Consider the following 22,428-nt stretch of genomic DNA (forward strand, 5'->3'; position numbering starts at 1 on the left):
GGCTGAGATGGGGATACAGACAGAGAGATAATGAGTGAGAAACAAATAAAGTAATGGCCATGATTAGAGCCTGTGCGGTGGAGATGCAGCGAGTTCTAATGGACAGCCTGGATTCCAGGTTGCATCCCACAGACTGAGTATGATTCAGTTATTTCCTGTACTGCCCAACAATTGAAGCCCCAATCTGGAAATGTTTGAAAAGCAGCATTTGTGAGTAGATTTTAAAAAAAGAAAGAAAAAAAAAAGAAGCAAAAAGCAGGACTTTTTTTTATTTTTCGAAGTCGCATCATCACCGAAAAACAGGTATTTGTAAAAACAGCAGAAATGAAGTTGAGATCATCCTTCGTACTTCGCACTGCTGTGAATGCAGTTCACGCTAAAACAAAAAGTCTCCCAAAGAAGAAAAAAAAAAAAATCCGAACACAGAGACAGCTGTCGGGACACAGTTGCTCAACACACGGTGCCAAACTTCACTTCCAGATTGGGCCTTTAAAGCTGCAATTTGTAAGTTTTCAAGAAATCACCGCTTTATGACAGACAGCTTGTTGGGGGCATATGTTGTTTCATACAAAGCTGCTCGCTACTGTATTATCTTTTCACTAAATGAATGGGAATGGAAATATGTATTCTATGTCAAACAGAGTTTTTTTTTTTTTTTTTACACTGACACAACAACACATGCGCAAAAAACAACCAAGCTACACGTAAGATGCCTGATGACTGATTGTGATTAGCTCGGATGCCTCTTTGTGGGGAGAGCTACAAGCTTAAAGCTGCGTCGTCGCGAGAGAGTAAACGGGGCAAAGCAGTGTGTACCTATGATGAGAGGCTTTTGGCAAAGGAGCCTTTTTAATCAACTCCTCTTTGATTTGTGATTACATTTTAGAGGTATTTCACTGCTTAAAATCTTACAAACTGCAGCTTTATTCGAGGGCTTAATGAGAAAAGACAAAGATATAGTAAAGAAGAATAGAGGGACGGTGAGAGTGGAGATTGTATGGAGCAGTTTGTGTGGTGCGCCCAGAGTGGGGTTGTGCCTGGTCCTATACACGAGTGGTGGAGTGTTGGTGTGGCAGGGCATTGTTGCTGTGGCTGGGGACGGGTGTAGTGGAGGGGGCTGGGACAGGGGGATACGTGTTGAAGGGGTGGAGTGGCTGCATGCTGCTGATGGTGCTGGGGATCATGGTGATGGTATTGGCTGTCATCAGTGGCACATCCTCCGGTGCCCGCCGCAGGGCCAGCGTGTAATCAGGTGGGCACACGGGAGGCCGAAGGGGTTCCAGGTCACCGTGGACGCCGCGGGAAGGGAGGGGTGTGCCGTGCTCCAGCTCCACTCTCTGCTGCTTCATCTGCAGCGACATTAGCTCCTCCTCTTGACTCAGCGCCAGATCATTGTGCGGTGGGGCCCCCACTACTCCCATGCCAACGCCCATGCCCATCGTCGTGCCACGTTGCGGGGACAGCCGGCGGTGGCGTCTCTGCATGAGTTCATGGCGCTTATCCCGTTTGTAGTAAAGCGCGGCGAAGGCCAGCACATTCAGGAAAAGAAGTGAGGCGCCCACGGCTACTGTTACACTCAGCTCGGTGGAGTAGTCCCTAGTTTCACTGGGGAAGGGAGAGTAGCGGGGTCTCTCTGAACCATCAGGTTCAGGATCAGGTGGATAGGTGGACACTACAGGGTGGGGTGTGGAACCGGTGCCAGGGATCTTCCAGCGAATGGGGCCACCGGGTGGCAGGCGAGTTGTGATGGAGCTTGTGATTTCCTTGTGGAGGCTGTGGAGATGTGGCACCAGCTCCAGCCAGAAGGCCACCTTGTTAGCCCGGTAGTTGTCTCTGACACGAGGCTTCAGGCCGATATGCAAGTACTGTTTGTCTTTGGAGCTGAACTTGGTCCAGATGACCTCCTCAAAGCGGTTGGGCTTGGTGTGGATGAAGGTGGTGTCCTGAGGAACTGGTAGGTTAGGATCCCTAAGAGAGAGAAATACCAAGAAAAAACATTAATGTTAACAAGTTCACTTAATTTCATGAAGTAATTCTTGAAATTTGGTGTTATACTAACCCCGTCTTTGCAAAGTTGGTCCAGTACGTCATGACTACAGCGCTGAGCATCACGTCGTTCTTGGAGAAGTTACAGGGAAACAGGTCAGTTGCTCCCACCATGGGGATCCCAAACACATAGGGGATCTCGTCTCCGTGGGCTGCGTCCGCCCAGTCTGGCCTCGCCTCGGTTTGACAGTGGTGGTGGAACGTATAGAAAAAGACGGGCGACTGGAACTCGGCGTGCAGCTTGGCAGTGGCGACGGCCGGGGCCACCCACTGATGGTCCGTGAATAGAGCCAGGAGGGTCTTCCTACGCATGTCACTGTTGTCTCTGTCGGCCCAGTCTGTGTACATGAACTTTATGGTTTCCCTCAGGATATCTTTACCTTGGAGAAAACAGAAAGTGAACATGTATGCAATGATGTGCTGGCCTGCACTATTAGGAAAAAGTGAAAGGATTTAAGGCTCAAATCTGTAGCTTTCCTCATCCAAATATTGTAAATGTTTGCAGGCTCTGTAGTGTTTTGTTGGGTTTTCCTGTCTCGACTGCTTCAAACACACGGGAAGTATTAACAAAATGAAGGCTAGTTTTAGTAGCTTGTCTCCTTACAGCTAAATTAATCAATGAAGAAGTGACACAACAAAAAAAAAAAAAACCCTGAATAATGAATCTACTCTGCGGCGAAGGGGAAAAACACGGCAACACTTGTTAATCATCCTGCCGCGCTTCTTTATTCACTGACCTCCTTTTATTTTTGAAAAAGGCTGTACTTTATCACCGCGATTTGAATCCAAACTTCTGGTTTATCAAATTTTTAACATTTCTCCGCATTACGCTTTTGTTCATCACAGATTTTCCCCTCAGGTTTTGTTTAAATGTACGAGTCCCACCACCTCCGTTCAGATTGTCTGGCTTGAAAAAGGGAAATGTCTCAATGCTACTGGAGCAGATAAAACCTTTTAGTTCTTAAATATCAACGGCAAGGAGAGAACATGCTATCCGCTTAGATTGCTGTCTAGCTTGGCTACGCCCGTGTGATCTTCACTACTTATTAAAAGAGGCTTTTGGATGTCCTTGATGTGCTGGCATGTGGCCTTTGTGCCCTCAACAAAAAAAACTGCTCCACTGCAGTTAAGTAAAGGATCTGGCTGACTTTGCTCCACCGTTTTACAAGATTTAAAGTGTTTCTTAGTTCTGTGGTGGTCAACAACACGTGGAAAGTTAAAGATTTGAGCTGTAAACCAATGAATAACTTCAAGGTAAAATAGAGTATCATCTGACCGTCAGGGTAGCCATACAGATTGTCCACAAAGTTTGAGATGGTGTAGTCGAACGAGGCCGCCGATATTCCATCTTCTCCTTCACTGTCATCCACAAATTTAAGGCCCTCTCCCTGGTTGACACCCAGCAATATGTCGTAGTTCAGAAACTCGCCCTGGTGTCAAGACAAACAAACACAGCGTGACATGACGGCACAGCAAAAACGCAGGGAAATAATCACCTAGACACAATGTAGAAATTAGCTCAAACCTGCTGCATGAGGATCTCGGGGTCATCGGGCACCACGTCCCCGTCTACCACAGGTCCAAAGGCGATGTGATAGCGCGCAGGCTGGATGTCTTGGTCCACTAGTTCCCGGAAACTCTTCCTCCTCAGGCACTCCACTAACCCAGCCATGTCCCCCAGAGTGCAGCCAACCTTCCTGGCCAGGATCTTGGTGTACATCACAGGCCGGTAGTTCACTGCCCAGCTGGAGATAGCTGAGCCACTCTGAGCGATGGCCCTCTGGAACAAGCCTACACAGAGCAGGACCATATAGACCAGATATAGCTTCAAAGGGGGGGAAAAAAACAACACTGTTTGTTCCCTCTGACACACTTTCCCTAGCAGCTGATGGGGCCTTCAAGGCCTTTTTAGAGTTCAATAATGCATATGTTAGAGGAGGAGTGAGTGTGGAGTATTACATACGGAGCAAGATGAAGTAGATATTCTCCTGCTTTATATAGCCAGGGAAAATCTTCATGAACATTACTATAGGAAAATGAAATGCTTCCATTAGGCTACATACAACGAGAGACGGCAGCAAGAGAAATGGTGACAACTCTACACACAGCGGCGGGGCTTGATGGCCGCACTGAATAAAGCGAAAAAGACAGAGAGAGAAAGAAAACTGCTCGCACTGTTGCACCGCTGCACTGTTATGTAAAGTAGCTTGCTGTCCCTCTGTTTTATCTGCAGATTCTGTCATTAATAATTAAGCCCCCCCATATTCTGCATGTGCCCCACCCCCGCTCCTCTCCCTGTGAAATCAATTAAGAAGCCTCTCCGCTGCAGCTCCAGCTCTATTCCTCATCTCATCTCCCCTCTGCACACACACACACACACACACACACACACACACAAACACACACAGTACCTTTAAAACTTTTTCTGCATTTTGTGGTTTTACAGCCTGACTTCATGGAGTGGAAGAGGATTGTTTGTCACAAATCTATGCATGACAACCCGAAATGACAATGTGTTCAACTTGCATTGCACCAGCTGTTAACATAACATAACATAACATATTGTAACCTTGACCAAAATAATCCAACACAAACCCCTGAAAATGGGTACAAACTTATAGCGCGTACCACCTCAGAAAATATTACAACGACAGTAGCTCAGTCTGTAGGGATTCGGTTTTGGGAACTGGCAGGTGGCTGGTTCAAGTCCAGGATAGACAAAAAGTATGCAGGGTGGACTGGTAGCTGGAGAGGTGCCAGTTCACCTCCTGGGCACTGCAAGGTACCAAAACCCCCTAACTGCTTCCAGAGCGCAGCTATGTGTGGCTCCCCATCTCTCCATCATCTCTCCGCATTTGCATGTGTGTGTGTGGTTGGTCCAGTTTCTGAAACCTAAATGTAAAGCGGCTCAAGAACCAGAGCTAATTTGGTGGGAAAAAAACATTACTCCTGAACCGCACTTTTCTTTCTGATATTTCCTGTTTTGATCCATGATTACAGCGTTTTTGAACAATTCGTTTTTACCTCTATTTACTATCTCGCTGTAACATTTTGGCTGGTGACTAATCGTGGATGCATGCCAGCGCTATGTGCAAGAATGTGACTATCAGCAGGCGGATAATGAAGCAAAATATTACAGTAAAATGCTCGTTTTTAAATTACATTCCAGCTATCTCGTACTTTATTTTCATTCAAAATCGTATTTGAGAACCCGGTGCTTTAAAGAACTTTGTAGTAATACAACAGATTGATTATGTAATATATAAAGGCATGTTTTAAACACTACAGCAAACAGAGTCTGTGAGACTGAAGGCTCTACCGGGAAACCCAGAGTATATTTTGAAAACCAGCCTGCTCGTGTGTGTATTTGTCTTCGTCTTTGGACAGCGTGCGATACAGCCAACATTAGCTGGCAACATGACAACATCTAACAACTTGGCCAATACTACCCAATTATTGAAATGCTTACCCATGTCCTCCTGAATGTTTTCCAACTCTAAGTAGACAAAATGAAGCGTGCGTCTCCATGCACACACACACGGAGAATTTCCTTCATGCATGATGTATAAAAATGTCATTTTGTCAGTCTGAGGGTTAACAATTGTGTAACATAATCTGAATTCTTGGTGAAATATAAAGTGCCATACGCTCTTCCAGAGCTCTACCAGCCAAGATCAGAGGATTAGTGATCAAACATCTGGTGGGTATTTCAGAGATCTACTGTACCATCCACAAACACACACACAAGGAAGAACAATACAGTACAGTCTTTACAGTGTTTCTTTTTCACATTAACTTCTACATGAACCGCGTGTTTATATTGCGCTTTCAAATGCAGCAAAGCGGAGGAGTACACAACATCTAAATCGTCATATTTAAAATCCTGTTAAATATTCAAGGCGCCGTTTGATGCAGATGGTGAGTGGCATCTCGCAGTTGTCAGTCGACATAGTAACGCATCACGTTTCCCAGTAAGCAAGCTTTCCAGATGCACAGCAGTCAGAGGTAATGACTGTTTAGAGTACTGACCACAAAAAAGTCAAATCAGACCGTATAGTTAAAACCACTTTGCTTACAGCTTTTAGTGAACAGAGGAAGAAGTGACAAATGTCGCTGACGTGTCGCCAAAGTAGCTCAAGCGAAAATCATGATCTGAAAATCATGCAACATAGCCTAGAACTACTGTAAATGGCCGGTACTTACTGTATATGCTACATATCTCATTCACCCATTCACACACACACTGCCATGCAAGGTGCCAACTGCTCATCAGTTTCTGGTAGCCAACCATTCATACACTGCCACACACTGATGGCGCTGCCTTCAGGAGCGATTTGGGGTTCAGGTATCTTGCTCAAGGACCCACTCTACATCATGAGCCACAGTTTTTGGTTTTGCAATTTACTATAAAAGGATGCTGCGGTTTAAAATAGTTTGCTGTACACAGTTGGCACCTGCCTGTGACATTACTGAAGCATCACAGTTGAACTAAAGACTCTTAAACTCTTAGAACACTGACTTTAAACTGCTCGTTACAGTCCACACTGAGGCACATTAATGCGTCTGCTTGGAATCACCAAAAATAATAATATTCAAATCATCTAAAAATAACAAACTCCCAAATGAAACTCAATAATATTATACAGCGTCCATACAATAATAGAGAATAGCTCACAATATATATATATAGTATCTGTTCCTAATTCCTTATCCAGACAGGATTAGTTTTATTGGAGAAGGACAATTTTGTCAGTGCAGTCCAGTGATCTTAGTCCCTCATGGGATGACGTTATTTGGGATTATTACAGGGCTTGTGTCCTAAGGTGAGTGACGGTTTTATGGCAAATAACCTACTGTTTTCATCCATCTGTCGACCCTAGCACAGTCCAGATTGACGATCTGGTTTACCAAATCTTTGCGGGTTTGAAACGTTCGTTGAAAAAAAAGATATATACAGTATATGCTGAATAGCTTCAAATACTGCACGACTCCTTTTTGAATATTGCATGCCTTTACATGGGGGAATAATATTTCCATATATTTTTTATCTGGTTTAGGCTGTTCATTGAAATTACTAACATGCTCTTTAAAAGAAATACACTACCCACTCTGTCCTGAAATGTTAATCCCCTTTGAGCAGGGTATATGACTACTAATGTGACAATGACAGTGAAAGAACTTTACCCTCCGAGTGGTGGGAGAGGATGAGAAGGTTCACACAGGCGGCACCAGCTCCCGAGCCAAAGATGGTGATTCTCTCTGGGTCTCCTCCAAAGTGGCCAATGTTTTCATTGAGCCAGCGCAGGGCCTGGAGCTGGTCCAACAAGCCATAGTTCCCCTTAGCAGACTGGTCCCCTGTGCTCAGAAACCCTGCAGGGTAAATTAGAACAAACACAGAGAGGAAGAGAAAAATAAAATACAAATTATGTGCGGACAGAGGAGCAGGGAAAAGATTCGGGGGCATGGAATAACTTAATCGTGTGCGTTTGTTGCCTTTTTCAACGTTGGAATAAATATCCCACATAAACAGAAGATGGCATCATGTCATCGTCATGAACTTCTCAGCCTCCGACTCATTGCAAGTCTGAGAAGATTTCACACGGAAAAGCTTGCCAAATTACTCATTTTTTAATACCCACGCTGGAAATACAACACGGTTAAGAGAACTTGTCAGTAAAGAGAGGAGGAGAGAAACAGAAGGCATGTTTCACCTACTTCCAGGACACACATTTATACAGTAGGTGCACACCCACAAGAAGATAAAATAAACTGAACAAAATGTCATACATACACACACACACACACACACACACAATACTTTGTTGTTATGATTACAGTACATTACACAAGTGACTTCAACAACAACACCTAAAATTATTTTAGTAAACTGCATGCTCTTCAGATGTTGGGGTGGAGAACGTAATGACACAATGAACAAAAGCTGCAGTTCCTTAAACGGCCACTTGAGGCTGGTTACAGGACGTGTCAGTCTCCATGTTAAAATGTCCAACTTCACAGCAGAAATAAACATGTTTACAGCCTGGTACAAAAAACTGTTTTGGTCTCTATAGCTAATTTCCCCGTTCATGACAACTGTACTGAGGGTGAATTTATATAGAACTCACATGTTCAAATTATATTAACGCTTAAAGTTATACATAATTAAGAGCGAGGCCACTTTAAATGACAGGTGGGTACTGTCACAGGTGGCTTGTTTGAGCAACCAGGCTTCGTTCAGCCCGCCTCAGCTCCACCCACGTACATGTCATTTTCAGATTAGCCGGGAATGGGCAGAGGCAGGGATGCCAAGATGGTAGCATGTCAATGACTGTGTCATATTAACAGTACGGCTCAGTTGAAACTGAACTTTTTTTTGTCACTTCCTGTGCATTAACTAAATTTCCCAGCAATGCCCCAGAACTGTTACGAGAACATATTATCACGTAAATTATAATCCTTAAATCTGTTGCAACTCAATTTCTGACATTATTTCTCTAGTAATTATTCTGCCATTAAACTTATTAAACAGCTGCCTGTTCACACATCCAGCAGACTTACAGTAGAGCAACATTATCATTGATTGACGGATAAAAGTCCAACATTCGCACCTCCTTTTAGCTCCGTTTTTGGTCTCCACCAACTCGCCGGCTTCTTCAGCTGCTAAATGCTCCACAGTGTGTTTATCAAATCCTTTCCACAGAAAACAGCTGTCTGCTGTGGCCCAAAATGACTCTAATGAGAGCCATGAGACTGAACCAAAACAAGTTGCGGGCCCGAGAACAAAACAATGAGCTCATAGATTCTCATTGAGCTGAGGGAACCTGCAGGGCCAGGTGATAATTCTCCTTGGTTCATCACTATGAGTAACCCTGTTTCACACACAAGCAGCTTTAGAGAAGATGAAAGTCTCTAACTGTCTCCAACCATAACAATGTTTTCATCTATTCCAGCGCAGATGGGTCCAGTTAAACTGTATTCATACTGCTATGACGTGCCTCTCTAAGGCATAAGAACACATTTTCAAGTTCAGTAAGTTTTCCTTGTGTGGGAATTGAAAAAGACACGTATAAGTGACTGAGTTCAGCGTGGGAATGGGACGGCTATAAAGCACAGTATAGGGAGTACACAGAGACAGATGGTGAAAGAGGACCGTCAGCGCGTTCTCGAGAGTGTTCAACAGCAAATTAAGTTTTACTGTGAATGATAATGTAAGTGATGGTGGCGATGATGACGGTAGCAGCAGTGATTATGATGATGATGATGATGATTGTGATGATGATGATGATGATCATGTTTGGGAAGAGAACCAGCCAAACTGACCTCTCTACAACAATCAGTGTGACACACACACACACATGCGTGTCTCATTCCACATGTACATTTGAACAGAAACATGAGAACGATACATGATGTATGTGGTGTTTGCTCATATTTTTGTATTTATTTTGGACAGGCTCAACCCTGGTCGACAGTTTTAGCTAAGTATATTTAGTAAAATATTTTTATCATGTGCACAGAACACATTAAAGATAGAAAAAGACCAGAAATAACATTTAAAAAAAACTGCACATAACATTATTGCTTTGTGCTTTGGTACTGCAGCAGCATCCTAGAGTATAAACAGTGTTTATGCTTGAGTATGTTTCCATGAACAGAGATGTATAAAGTACTGGAGTAAAGGAGTGGAGTAGAAGTACAAGTTCTATATCAAAAAACTGACTTGAGTAGAAGCTGAAGTGTCCATTAAACACCATACTTAAGTGAAAGTACAAAAGTATTCAAAATGTTTTGTACTTAAGTATTGCAAGTAGAAGTATGTAAAAAAGTGCTACTCAAGTACTGAAAGTAAAAGTACAAGTAAAAGTACAAGTACAAGTACTGTTGTTTATATTATTTCAAATATTTATTAAGGCACAACTTCTAATGTTACAGTGTTACAATGTTCATGGTAGAGTTCTGTGATTTCCCATGGTCTGTGAATGCGTCTGAATGAATGCGAGAGCGAGGGGGCGGGGGAGCAGGTGAGAGAGCGCGCCTGGTTGAGTCAGGTGTATGACGTACGGCGCACGAGCGAGGTTGATGTGTGAGACCGGGACTGTTATGTTGTTTTTTTGGTGTGGTTACGGCCGCCAGTAACCGAGTCCTGGAACCAAACCGTTCATCAATAAATGCAGCTTTGTTGAATAACGCCTCGTCATTCATCACGTGTCCGGCTGGACACTACAATAGTAACGAGTAACGATTCAGCACATGAAAAATGTATTGGAGTAAAAGTATTAAATTCATCAAAAATAAGTAGTGCAGTAAAAGTGGAAGTTGGGGAAAAAAAATATACTCCAAAAAAATACAGATACTGCATTTTAGTACTTAAGTACAGTACTTAAGTAGTTCCACTTTGTTACTATACATCTCTGTCCATGAACAACAATAATTATTAGAATATTATATAGATTAAGGTAAATCTTGTTTAAAAAAATGTTCCTGTGCCATTTTCTGGACAACTTTGTGTTTTACAGTTTTAGAAAAAAAAAGAAAAAAGAAAATGTTTTGTATCTGTTTCTGTGCAGAACCGACACGACAGGAAGTCAGAAAATCAGAATGTCAGACCAGTCTGTCAGAAAATAAATACAGCATCGACTGGCTTAGCAACTGTTAGCTTAGCTCTACCGTCTGGATCTTAATTAGTGTTTTCATCACAGAGTCTTATTGATGTAAACATGTGACGTCGTCATGATGCAGTTTCACCACCTCCGGCTTAAATCCCGTACCTACAAAGCACAAACATAGACGCTACAGACGGCGATGTTTGCTCATATTGTTTAACCATATCTCAGAATCGCCTGCAGAATAAATCGTCTTTTTGCCTTTAAAGGAACAAATGAATGCTTTAGGAAGTCTAATAGCTGAACAACATGCAACCGCAAACAGTGACCCAGTCTTGGGAAAACAATAATCTTTCTTGGTACCTAATGATAATGAGATAATGATCACGAGAAACCTCTGCTTGATTAAATTGCGATCTAGAGATAATAGGATTAGCAAATTTATTAGAAAGCAGCTGGGCTCAGCTTCCTTAGTGTAGAGTTTAATGTCGGATGGTTTGTTGAGAACATAGGAATCTTGTTACTTTTAAATTATATGGTTGTTGTAGCAGAAATATTAGGATTACTCCTGGTAATCGAGAGATAGTTTGCATGTTACTGTGTAATTGCGTTATCCTTAGATCATCTCAACTGACTGCCTCTTAGCCTGATGCGACTCTGACCTGGTAATGTATCTGTGCTGACCTGTGCCGCTTATCAAAAACCATAGGCATGTGGAAGTGTCTGTCCAGCCCGAGCGCTGAGCCTGCCTCTGCCACAGTTGCCTGGCAACTGTCCAGAGCTTCAGGCAAAATGATATGGACAGACACTCACAAAAGCACTTGCATACACACATTCGAAAGCACTTCCATATTCAAGTGCACAAACAGCTGCATGCATGCGCACGCATGAGCGCGGAAAACAAAGTCAACGCGCGCACGTAGTCGTGTGTTACGAAAACGCCTTCCTGACGCCGTCTCTGCAAGGGCGACGCGAAGAGAGAGGAAATTTGGTTTATCTTCCACCCGCTAAAGATAAGTCAAACAAGTTTCCTCTTCTCCGCTCTTTCTCTTTCAGTAAGTTTTCTTTCTGATCCCCTCCCCATCTGCTGAGTTGGGCTTCCTACTGACTTTAGCGCTGAGAGCTGCAGTTTATGAGGCTGAACTCATGCATATTCAACACTTGCTTTAGGTAACGGCCAAGGAACTGTGAGGAGAGTCATCAACCTCTAAGTAAAGATACAGGCCGAAGACAGTGGAATGAAAGGATGACAGAAATCAGAGGAGCAGAGAGCGACTGAAACGGGAAATAGAGAAGTGTACGGTTGAAGCAGAGGCCTGGAGACTACACATATGACAAAATAGGTAGAATACATCATATAGTGTAGGAAAGTTGCTTTCCTCCCATCTCTGTTGAGAGTTGCGCAGCACTGATTGGGCAGAATGTTTTCAGATGGCAATCATATCACAAATCAACGTTTCCTCGTGTGAGTTCTGATCACGCTTGGTAGCTTTTCTAAACATCTGGTTCTTTACGGACACAAGAAAGGAAGTGCCTGACGGGAAATATGTTTCTCTCAACCCTTAAATGTAAAAATGAGAATGATAACCCGATGAAATCAGTTTAACCCTGCCTGGACTGGCAAGTACTTGTTTATTTTAACAGTACCAATAAGTGTTGAAATACATGTGTTGGAGTAGCTAAAGAATATACTATTGATTGCCATACATGTTGCGGCCGTGCATGAAGAGAGAGCTACAGCAGCTTCCCTTCGTGTGTCTTGGATCTCGGGAAAGAATAAATGAAACACCACTCATGGACTCCAGAAACCGTGAAAGAATAGATGCTGGACAGCATGGATGAGGTAAATGATGACCAAATTTAAACTAGCATTGCATCAGCTATTAAATATATACCCCATCTGACACTTTGAAATCCTGGCTACGGATGTTTTGAAACGCTGTCATGCCTATAGCAGCTGATGAGGCCAAACTGATACCGCACAATTGTGTGGGTGTTGAAATCGGCTACTTAAAAATGTCTGGTCTATCCACATTTCCTAGGTTTTAAGATCCGGCTCAATTGAATTTGTAATCGAATAGCCCTGATTTACAGTATATTGTATCATGCAGAGTGCCCTATAAGAAGTCCCTCAAGAACGTCTGATAATAACCGCTGCTTCCGCTTGTCATTGTCAGAAAAATCTTTTTTTTTTTTTTAAAGTGTATTTTATAAAAATCGAAAGCATAATGTGAAAAACTGCAAAAAAAAAAAAAAAATAGTAGGAGCACTTAGCGTTTCTCTACGCTGATGAGATGAGTCACGTTGAAAACCATTAACCCGTACTGATATACAACACATCCAGCAGGAGAGACAGACATATATCAGGAGGATTTATTTTTAATTTTGAGGCAAGACAGGAGCAGCAGCTCCACACCAAGGAGGATATTGCCAGTATTTATGCAGTCTTTTGAGCCGTACCATATTGAACAGCTCTATCCAGCACATCCACTATTGTTGACCATCTCTGTAAAAGGCTGCACCATTCACAAATTCACAGTCCAGAACTGACGTGCGGTCAGTCATCTGACTGTGACCGCCGAGACGGGAACATGCATCTGCAGAGTAATTTTTTAAGGCCGAACTAAAACGACTGCAGTGGGTCACTGAACGTATTTCTGCGAACAGCGAAGAAAGAAGAAGAAGAAGAGAGGAGAGGGAGGGGATGGTGTGGTGGGAATCAGAAAGGAGAAAGGAATTTAAAAGGAAATCCAAGAGACATAAGACAGGTATTAAACCTGAATATTGCCCAAAGCTTCTGTCAGATCCTAAATGACAGAGAGGTGAGAGGAATATATCGAAGGACATTCTATATCATTTCACCGTGACGTCACAGAGGGGATGATAAGCGATGTCAAAACTCAGAGGGGAAGATATTGTCTTTTTATACACACAGAGAAGAAGATAGAAAAGAGGAAGAGAAGTAATGCTTCTGTGTATGACTCACTAAATTAATCAAAGAAAAATAACGGCACTAAAAAAGAAAAAAAAAAAGCAGATGGCAAATGTCTCCTGAAGACTGAAGATTCTGTTTTGATGGCTGGAATAAAAAACGAATTTGACCATTCAGTACGGTGCAGCAACCTTGGGGATTAACTGCTGTGTATGAATGTAACCGTGGATGAATGTGACCTTTCTCTGTACTGTATTCAGGATGTACTAATAATTTAACATCTAATTTTATTTTCTGAAAGTACGTTGGTCAATAAATCTGACTCTAGTCAGTCAATCCTATAATATATAAAGTCATTTTTCATTATAATGTTTTAGCTTGAGACTAAAAGACGCTAAAAGTCACAACGCGAGTATGACGCGTTCCACGTGCACCGTGACCGAGCACGGCTTTTCTAGACAATGATTGTAACCCCAGCTAAAGTGCCGCCCGGCCTCAGCTGGGTCAGTCTGCACAAAGCAGATTGAGCTGGCCCCGGAAATCAGACACACAAACACAAACATTTTCAAAATAAAACACCCCGAGCAGCCGAAAGGGAGACAATGGTGGTAGAAGCACATAAATTAAAAGAAAATCTGAGAAGGTTAACAAAGTCTGGCGGGAAAAACACTCTGCTTCTGAAATGCACACATCGATGTGTGTGTTGAGGACGGACCAAATCAGCATCATGTCCGTGACGTGCCATGTGGTGTCCTGGTGTAAAGCATCACTAGCACCCGAACGCCTCCCCCAATATAACAGAGTTGTATAATCGTTTCCATTCTTTGAGTGAAAAGTCTGCTGCACATTCTTGTTGGATTATCAATATTTTTACACAAATCTGTTAAGTCTCCTTGTTGGCACTGGAAGTTCAATCTAAAGACCTGCTGGCAGGTCCATTTCAATTATGTATCGCTCTGTATGTCAAGTACACCCAGAAATGAAATTATACTGTAATTGCACTTCCTCCTGCTGAACTAATGTCATTTCAGTACACCGCCCATAGGCTTCCAGTGTCATTGTATTTATTACCTTACTTATCTCACTCAATTTTTACTCTCAAAGGTCCATTCAAACGGCACCAAGCTGTGCAATAAAACTAGGCTGTCATGCAAATTTGAAAAGCAATGCTTCAAACTTCACGCCGACACAAAGACGTTTCAAAGCTTTTCAAAGAAAAGTTTCATTTCAATGGATCGAGCTGATGTGAATCACGGTCGCTGAGATTTAAAAAAAAAAGATGAATTAAAAGAGAGCCGTGTTTACAGACAGAATCACAATCACAACACTAATGATACAGACAGGAAGCTGTTTTAATTAATAATATATTCTCACGACTCACATTTGTCCTTGCATGTATACATTCAACTTGCCGTGTGGTAGTTAATGAGCCTTAAGTCTTAGCAAAGTATTATGTAATTGTACATTTATTACAGTATATTGACAGTACATTTACTTTAATGTGTGGTTATTATACCAGCAGTCCCAGCTGACTGGCTACGCTTACAGTTTTACAACTTATTAATGACTTTCCAGGGTGTGGGTTGGATGAATGTTGGCGAACTATTTGAGTAGATTATGTGGTTACAGTCCATCCATCTATCCATCCATCCATCCATCCATCCATCCATCCATCCATCCATCCATCCATCCATCCATCCAGCAGGGTGTTGCAGACGTCCCTTCTCCCTAGAAATGCATTCCACCTCCTCTTGAGCGATCCCAAGGCGTTCCCAGACTAGAGGAGCTATATAGTCCCTCCAGCGGGTTGTGGGTCTGCCCTGAGGTTCTCCTACCAGTTGAACATGCCCGCAACACCTCCAAAGGAAGGTGCCCAGGAGGCATCATAATCAGAACCACCTCAGCTGGCTCCTTTCGACACAAAGGAGCAGTGGCTCTACTCTGAGCTCCCTCTGGATGTCCGAGCTCCTAACCCTATCTCCAGCCCTATGGGGGAAACTTCCCGTGGCCAGTTACAGTTATCCTCCTTATGAAATGTTTTAGTGAGCTCGGTTTGTTGCTAAAAAAGTTAGAAAATCTGATTTTTGCCTTTAGCAGTGGGGAATATTAAATAATGCCTCGAAAGTGTTTGGTGGAAACCTTTAAAAATTAAAGTCATCAACCAGGAAATCATCTAAATTTGGCTTCAGTGCCAAATTAGCTAGTAGCAGTTCCTGTTTGGAAAGTAATGGATGTAAAGACGACTATCACTGAATTAGTTGGAGACTGAAGAAAACTTTTTTCCATGATTTCAACTTGACTTTCTTCACAACAAAAAAACATTAGATAATGAAGCTTCACTTATGTAAATCAAGTGTGTTGACTGTGTTATGATAATGTTACGATTTCGTCTTGGCCTCACACCTCTCCCTCTGTTCCTCCTCCTCAACTCGCTTCACAGTTTGAAAAAAACCTCTAAAACAGCAGAAGGTATAAGCATGGACAAAACTGTTATACACATATTTTAGGATACAAATTTACCCGTTAACTTTTTAAATAAGCTTAGAGACTTTTGCAGCGTACACAGGTGTGGAAAGCACAGTTGATATTTTAGAGACTTTGCCGTCTTGAATTAGATTTTGACGCTTTATGTGGTGTGTAAGATGTCGAGCCTCAAGTATGAAATGAACTATTCGACTTGTCCAGGTCCTGGCTGTCAGCCTGGGAGACAGACTGGTATCAGATTCAGTCAATATACTGTACGTATGAGTCTTTAGTATATACTGTGAACTTTCTTGCCTATTCTTCGCTATATTTACAAGGAACTTAAAGCTTCCAACACAAACTTTACCATCACATTATCAAGTATAAAGAGGATAAATAACTTCTTAGCGATCTTGGTTTGCGCATGAACCTAATCACAATCTGAGTGACACGCCAGCAAAATGATTATGTTTTCCTGTGCTGTCATTGCAGTCAGTGCACTGTAGGCAAAACGAGAGGAAAGGAGTGTTAACGATTGCTTACAGAGTGGGAAGACTGTGGCTCCGTGCAGGGAGTGGGAGGTGTGTTTCATTTGTATTTAGGGAGAGCTGAGTTGTGAGAAGGCAGCGGGCTGAAATTAATTGACAGCAAAATCTGTGTTGGCTAAAAATAATGTTTATGTCATATTTAAAGGAATGTTTTGGAGAACAACGGGCAGCCCAATTTTAACTGCCGCCCGAGGCTGTGGTAGGTAGTATTTGTGAATGCACGGATATATATATCAGGGCGGGTAAATTATAGAATGGGAAATTTATTTTATTATATATTATTCTGATAATGAAATTGTGGCAGATAAATAAATGGTCAGTAATAAATTATTTTAAACTGCTGTGCAAGAGATTTGTTGTGATTTTTGATTTGGCATAAAAAAAATAAATGAACAGTATAGTGATTGAGACCGTCCATCTTTGCTCACTACATCTCTGTCTTTCTTATCCTCAGGTGAGCATGAACTACAGGTTATGAACTTCTTCTTAAAATAGAAAGATCTGAAATCACCCGTTATCTTATCTGTATCGAAGCAGTTATCGTATCAGTAAAGTAGTAGTAAAGTAGTATAATAGTAAAGGTAATAGTAAAGAACAGAGTAGAGCAAATTTAGAAGAAAGAAACAGTAGTAACAATGTTTAAAGTGTTTGTGAGGATGCATTTAAATTGAATTTTATAAAGTTAATCACACGCATGCAGAGGCGTGCCAATTACACTCAGCTGTGTTACATGTACTGTAGTCTCCTAGGAAAGTGTTCAGCTACGTGTCCTCGTCGACTTCCAGCAGCTGAACTTTTTCTTGTGAAAAACACAAAGAAAGGCTTAAATCAATCAATTTTATAACAACAACGGATGAGCTGACTGCGTGTAATCTAAAAAGAACAATCACAAAGAATTGTATCTGCAGCTCAGTTCAGCTCCACGCAGCCATTTATCATCTTTCAGCTCATTGTTTTGGTTTTTACGAGCTGCAGCCGCAAAGTTTCAGCTTCAGTCTTACAGTTCTCATCAACCTTGTTTCCGGCTGTGGAGTGGGCAGAAGTTTTTTAATGAAAAAGATCTGATCATTTCCAGCACCCACTGGAAAACAAAATAGCGACCCGGCTGGGGAACATAGTGGAATATTTAGCAGCTAAAGAGATATTTCTTACAGGAGATGGTGGAAGCCGAAAAAGACGCTCTGTATTTGTCAGATGGCCATAAAGAACTAAGAATAAATGCTAATGTTACCATGTGGTGTGTAAATAAGCAAAGAGGTTAACAATAAAATAAAATATGCTCAGCGTTGTGAATGCTAAGGTTGCTCAGTGTCCGTTTGGATGTGTAAGTAAGCAGCTGTCCACTAACACAGTCGTCATATCAGCATTATAAAGTGTCGGCGTTTATTGCTTGTTGCACTTTCCTTAAAGTGGCCAAAAATAAAAAATAAAAAAATCTAATCAATAGGCCCAAAATCAAATAGACGGGCCAGTATTGATCTATTTGGGTGCATGTACAAAACGGAGACTAATTTTCAGAACATTGAACTTTCTGAGCCAAAAAAAAAAGTCTAGTGTTATGTTAAGTCACACCGTATCACCCGGCACAATTGGAAATATGGAAAGCACATTTTGGCCTGATGACAAATGGTAAATTCACAAGTCAGTGTAAATGCTGCGCTTATTAAATGAGCTGCTATGTATTACTTAAGAGCCCCTCTTACTTACAAGTGAAACGCTGAAAATGGGTAGAGAAACGTTTCCAGGAGAAGCGTTTCATCTCTCTTCCTGAGGTGAAAAATGTTCTCGCTCTCAGAGCCCACGATGGTGGGCCTTTCCCCAGAGTTCATTAATTAGTTAATTAGTTAATTAGTCTGAACAGATGGCTTTGCAACACAAATCAGAAGGCTCTCTGGGCCCGGAGCAGGAGGAAGGTAAGAGAAGGTGAGCCGAGCAGCAATCTGGAATCTCAACTGTCACCGAAACCTCTGAACCGAGCTGTGCGCAGCAGACATTTTCTTCTCATTCACCCATTTTACTCCGTGACGACAGGGCGTATTATAAATTCATAAGAATATTCCATAAAGCATATCATTTGCTGCAAAATTACATGTGTATGTGTCACACTGGAGTGAAAGCATAAGGCGTTTGAAACCTCGACGCGAGGGTGCTGTGGTCACACTGCGGGAGCATTTATTTGAATGAATACTTTGCATCACTGCAGATTTAAAAAAGCATTTCTGACGGTTTATTTTTAGACTGTTCCCATCTCCCCCCTTCTGTTTCCTTTTTCCCCTCACTGTCTCTCTATGAGTCTCCCTCGCTCATCTGTCTCTATTCCCTGCTCTCTCCTCTTCCCTTATTCCTGACTCCCTATCACTCTCTTAAAGGCGCAGGCATTGTATGAAATGAGGTTGGCATGTGTAAGCCCCCGTGTGTCTAAGTACGGTGGGATAATACTAAAGATTAGAACATAAAACTATTCAAAAATACGACGTGCTTGTGTTTCCCGCTCTGACTCAAAATCAGTGTCAGAGAGAAGCGCTATTAAAGATTCAGTTCAGATGGTGCATTATTCATATGTGTATTTTACGCACGGCACAAAAAACCAAATGGTGCACGCGCACACACACACACACTTAGACGGTGGCACGTGCACGGGTGAATATGCACGCTTAACATACAAACACACACACTTATTACAGTAACCCATTTAAAGCATATCAGAGAGAAGGTGAGAGAGAGAGAGAGCACACATTCGCCCACATATCAAAATTTTCAACAATGTTCAAGGAATCGAGGACACTGCGTCATCCCTCATGATCACTCAGCACTCACTCTCCACCTCTATGTATGTATGCATGTATTTTTGTGTGTATTTCATTGTGTGCGTGTGTGTGTGTTTGTGTGTGTGTAATAAACATACTGTGCAACGCATGAGTGCACTTCAAACATCTCCGATAGAAAATCACTGCAACGATGTAAATCGGGCCAGGTTGGCGTTCGGGAAACAAGGTCGAGGCTGAGGCAAACAAAGATACCGCGTAAAAGAGCGTTCGGATAAGCGTGTAATTTAACATCCGACACACCTGATTTCAAATTGTCAAAATGCTTAGTTTCTTAACGGTCACGATTCTGTCTTTCAGCTGTGAAATAGACCACATAATAAGCTGGAATGGAGCTGCAGGTCCAGGTCCTCACTTTTACTAACTCTCAGTTTGTCCTTGTCCCTTTGCCTCTCTCCATTGGCACTGTCAATAACGGTCTGGATCATGTTACCCCCTGTTAATACACACTGCAACTCTTGGACGGCGTCCTAAACTACTCCCATTTCTCTGTTTATCATTATTCTGATATGTTGAAACAGGCGTGATGCAATAAACAAGATCTGATTACCCAACCTGGCAACCGCAATGACAGTCACAGATCTGTCTGTGTGCAAACACCTCCGGAAAGATGATGGCGAATGTAAATACTTGACTTCACTGATATCCAGCAGCACAAGGGCTGGATACACACACACACACAGACACACACACACACACAACACAAGGCTCAGCCCACACTCACAGGCCAAGCAAGCACTGCAAATCTCCAACAGAATGGCCAAATAGAATACCCCTTAATCCAAAAATACACTGAAAGCAACAGACACACATTTCAATTCTGCTTTCAATGGCTGAATGTACACCGAAGGGAGTCAGTGGTCGGTGGCATCTCTGTAGTGTACTGAGTCAGATCCTGGATGTTTTTTTTTATTTATGTTACTGTATGTTATTGTAATATACCAATCTATTAATAAAAACATTAAGCAATTTTCAGGCCAAGTGAAGACACTAAATACACCAAGTATAAATAAATAAAAAGTTATCAAGGATTAATTTGACCATGTTGTGCATGATATTAAGACTGGAAACACTTTGCCCAAAGGCTGTTATTAAACATCTCTCCAAGTCCCAGACCTGTAATATACTATAATGTAATGTAGTACAGTCTGTATCATCAGGTGTATATTAGACTTCTGCTGACCCAGACTCTGACACTTTTGTTGCATAAAACCTCAGTCCAGGTTTGGGTTGGTTATTTTCAAATGTAATACAATAAGAAACTTCTCTCTTTACTCTCTGACTGTGCTAAACGTCTGCATCCATGCCTGTCACTGTACGCGTAGCAACTATAGTTGTTACCTGTGGGAATATGGAAAGAGACAGAGAGAACCAGCACACTGGTACCCGTCAGGTTCTGCTCGGTCATGCCGTAAAGATGCAGGCATAGGCCGGGACCCCATTTCCCAAAAGCATCTTAAGGAGTAACTTTGTTCAGTCACTTTTTCAGACTGTCTATTGATTCTAGACCCATTATATTTTTGTTTGTTTTGTTTTTGTACATCTGTAACTACTACTACTACTTTACATCTGACATTTTGGCACTGGAGCACTGATCTGACACTGCAGATCAGAGAGGGGGGTGGAAGACAAATTTTTGAATTTGTGAAGATCAAGTTCAAGTTCAAGACAGATGTTGCTTCATAAGGCTGAGATCAATGTAAAATCCGTGATTTCCACAAAGCACTGTCACCTAAGACGCCGTTAGAAATGATTGTCGAGCTGAAGAGGCTCCTGAGCTTGCAGGAAGAACTTTTGTTTTTGTTCATTTAATTTGAATTTATTATATTTTTTATCCTGACCACTGATGCTCTCTGCTCAGTGACATTTAATGTAAAATGACTGATGACGTCTAAATGAGAAAACAAGAAGATACATTTAACTTTGTTACCGCCGCCCTCCTCTCCCTCTTTTGGCGTACTACATTAATCTCTTCTGTCTGATTCTTGTTTTTAGTTTCCATAACTTCTCTGTACTTTTTTAATTTCTGACGCACGTTGATTAAAGATGACATGCACATTCATGGTACTTATAGAAACATCACTGCTTCATTTTAGAGTTTTAGAGTGACAAGTACTTTCTTGGACTTCACATTGATCTTCATGTTCATAAAACATTCCTGTTTACGGTTGCGGTTTACAACATTTACACTTTGTGATTTGTGTATTTTTTTTATGTGTTGTAAGACTTACAGACACCACATTACTTTCAAAGTGTACCTAGAATTATCTTCAGCAGCATGATCAGTCAAAGTTAAGAGCTCTTACGGCTCACTCTCAATTTAAGAGGCTTGGGTCTCACTCATGGGCGGACTGGGACAAAAATTCGGCCCTGGCATTTTGGACCAGAGCAGCCCACAGCTTTTTTCTCATGTGCCATAGATGCGCCGTGCGCCCTAGCCTAACGAGCCCCCTTCCCGCTCCTGCGCGGCCCACATTGCCCATCGCTAAGCTAAGAGTGTGTTTGGGGTGTGTGATCTACTCTGTGGTGATATAATATATATATATAAAATATATAGCACAATAGGCACGTCGGCCCACCGGGCAAATGCACGGTAGCCAGATTGCCGTCCGTCCCTGGTCTCACTGTTGGTGGTTTACGGTTTTATGCAATGACTGGCACACAATATGCTTTTTTCAATATGTGAGAGGGTTATCGTCACATCATATGTTGAAGAAAACCAAAAACAACAACATAATAACAAATAAAAACACAGAAACCAATATGTTATCTGCTTTAGTTTAGTTGCTTTAGTTTTTTCTTTGGCTTTGATGGGACATTGTCTCACACAGTAGTTCCCTTGAGATACTCACCATTTATACCTCTCCTTGTTGCATGCTGCCGGCACTTAACTTTACATGTTCTCTCTGCTGTAGCATGTCAACACTGCTGAATTGATTTGAACTGAATGGCTGCTATACGTCAAAAACTTAAATAACATCTTTGCAGTATATGCCAGTACACGTGTAAGC

General features: G+C 42.0%; 1 protein-coding gene across 2 annotated transcripts in view; it reads right to left on the bottom strand.

The window, feature by feature from the left end:
* Window positions 1–635: 635 nt before the first annotated feature.
* Window positions 636–22,428, bottom strand: part of nlgn2b (neuroligin 2b) — a 61,658-nt gene continuing 39,865 nt past the window's right edge. Inside the window, exons 5-9 of one of the 2 annotated variants that reach the window (XM_019278190.2) lie at window positions 7,231–7,416; window positions 3,572–3,837; window positions 3,323–3,476; window positions 2,060–2,420; window positions 636–1,968 (exon numbers count right to left, since the gene is read on the bottom strand). In XM_019278190.2, the coding sequence (XP_019133735.1) occupies window positions 1,044–1,968; window positions 2,060–2,420; window positions 3,323–3,476; window positions 3,572–3,837; window positions 7,231–7,416 (1,892 nt within the window). In that variant the 3' untranslated portion in view covers window positions 636–1,043. Of the gene's footprint in view, window positions 1,969–2,059; window positions 2,427–3,322; window positions 3,477–3,571; window positions 3,838–7,230; window positions 7,417–22,428 lie in introns of both variants that reach the window. The other variant, XM_010732168.3, reaches the window with a different exon arrangement.

Source organism: Larimichthys crocea, chromosome XXII (assembly GCF_000972845.2).
Source record: "Larimichthys crocea isolate SSNF chromosome XXII, L_crocea_2.0, whole genome shotgun sequence".
Lineage (NCBI taxonomy): Eukaryota > Metazoa > Chordata > Actinopteri > Sciaenidae > Larimichthys > Larimichthys crocea.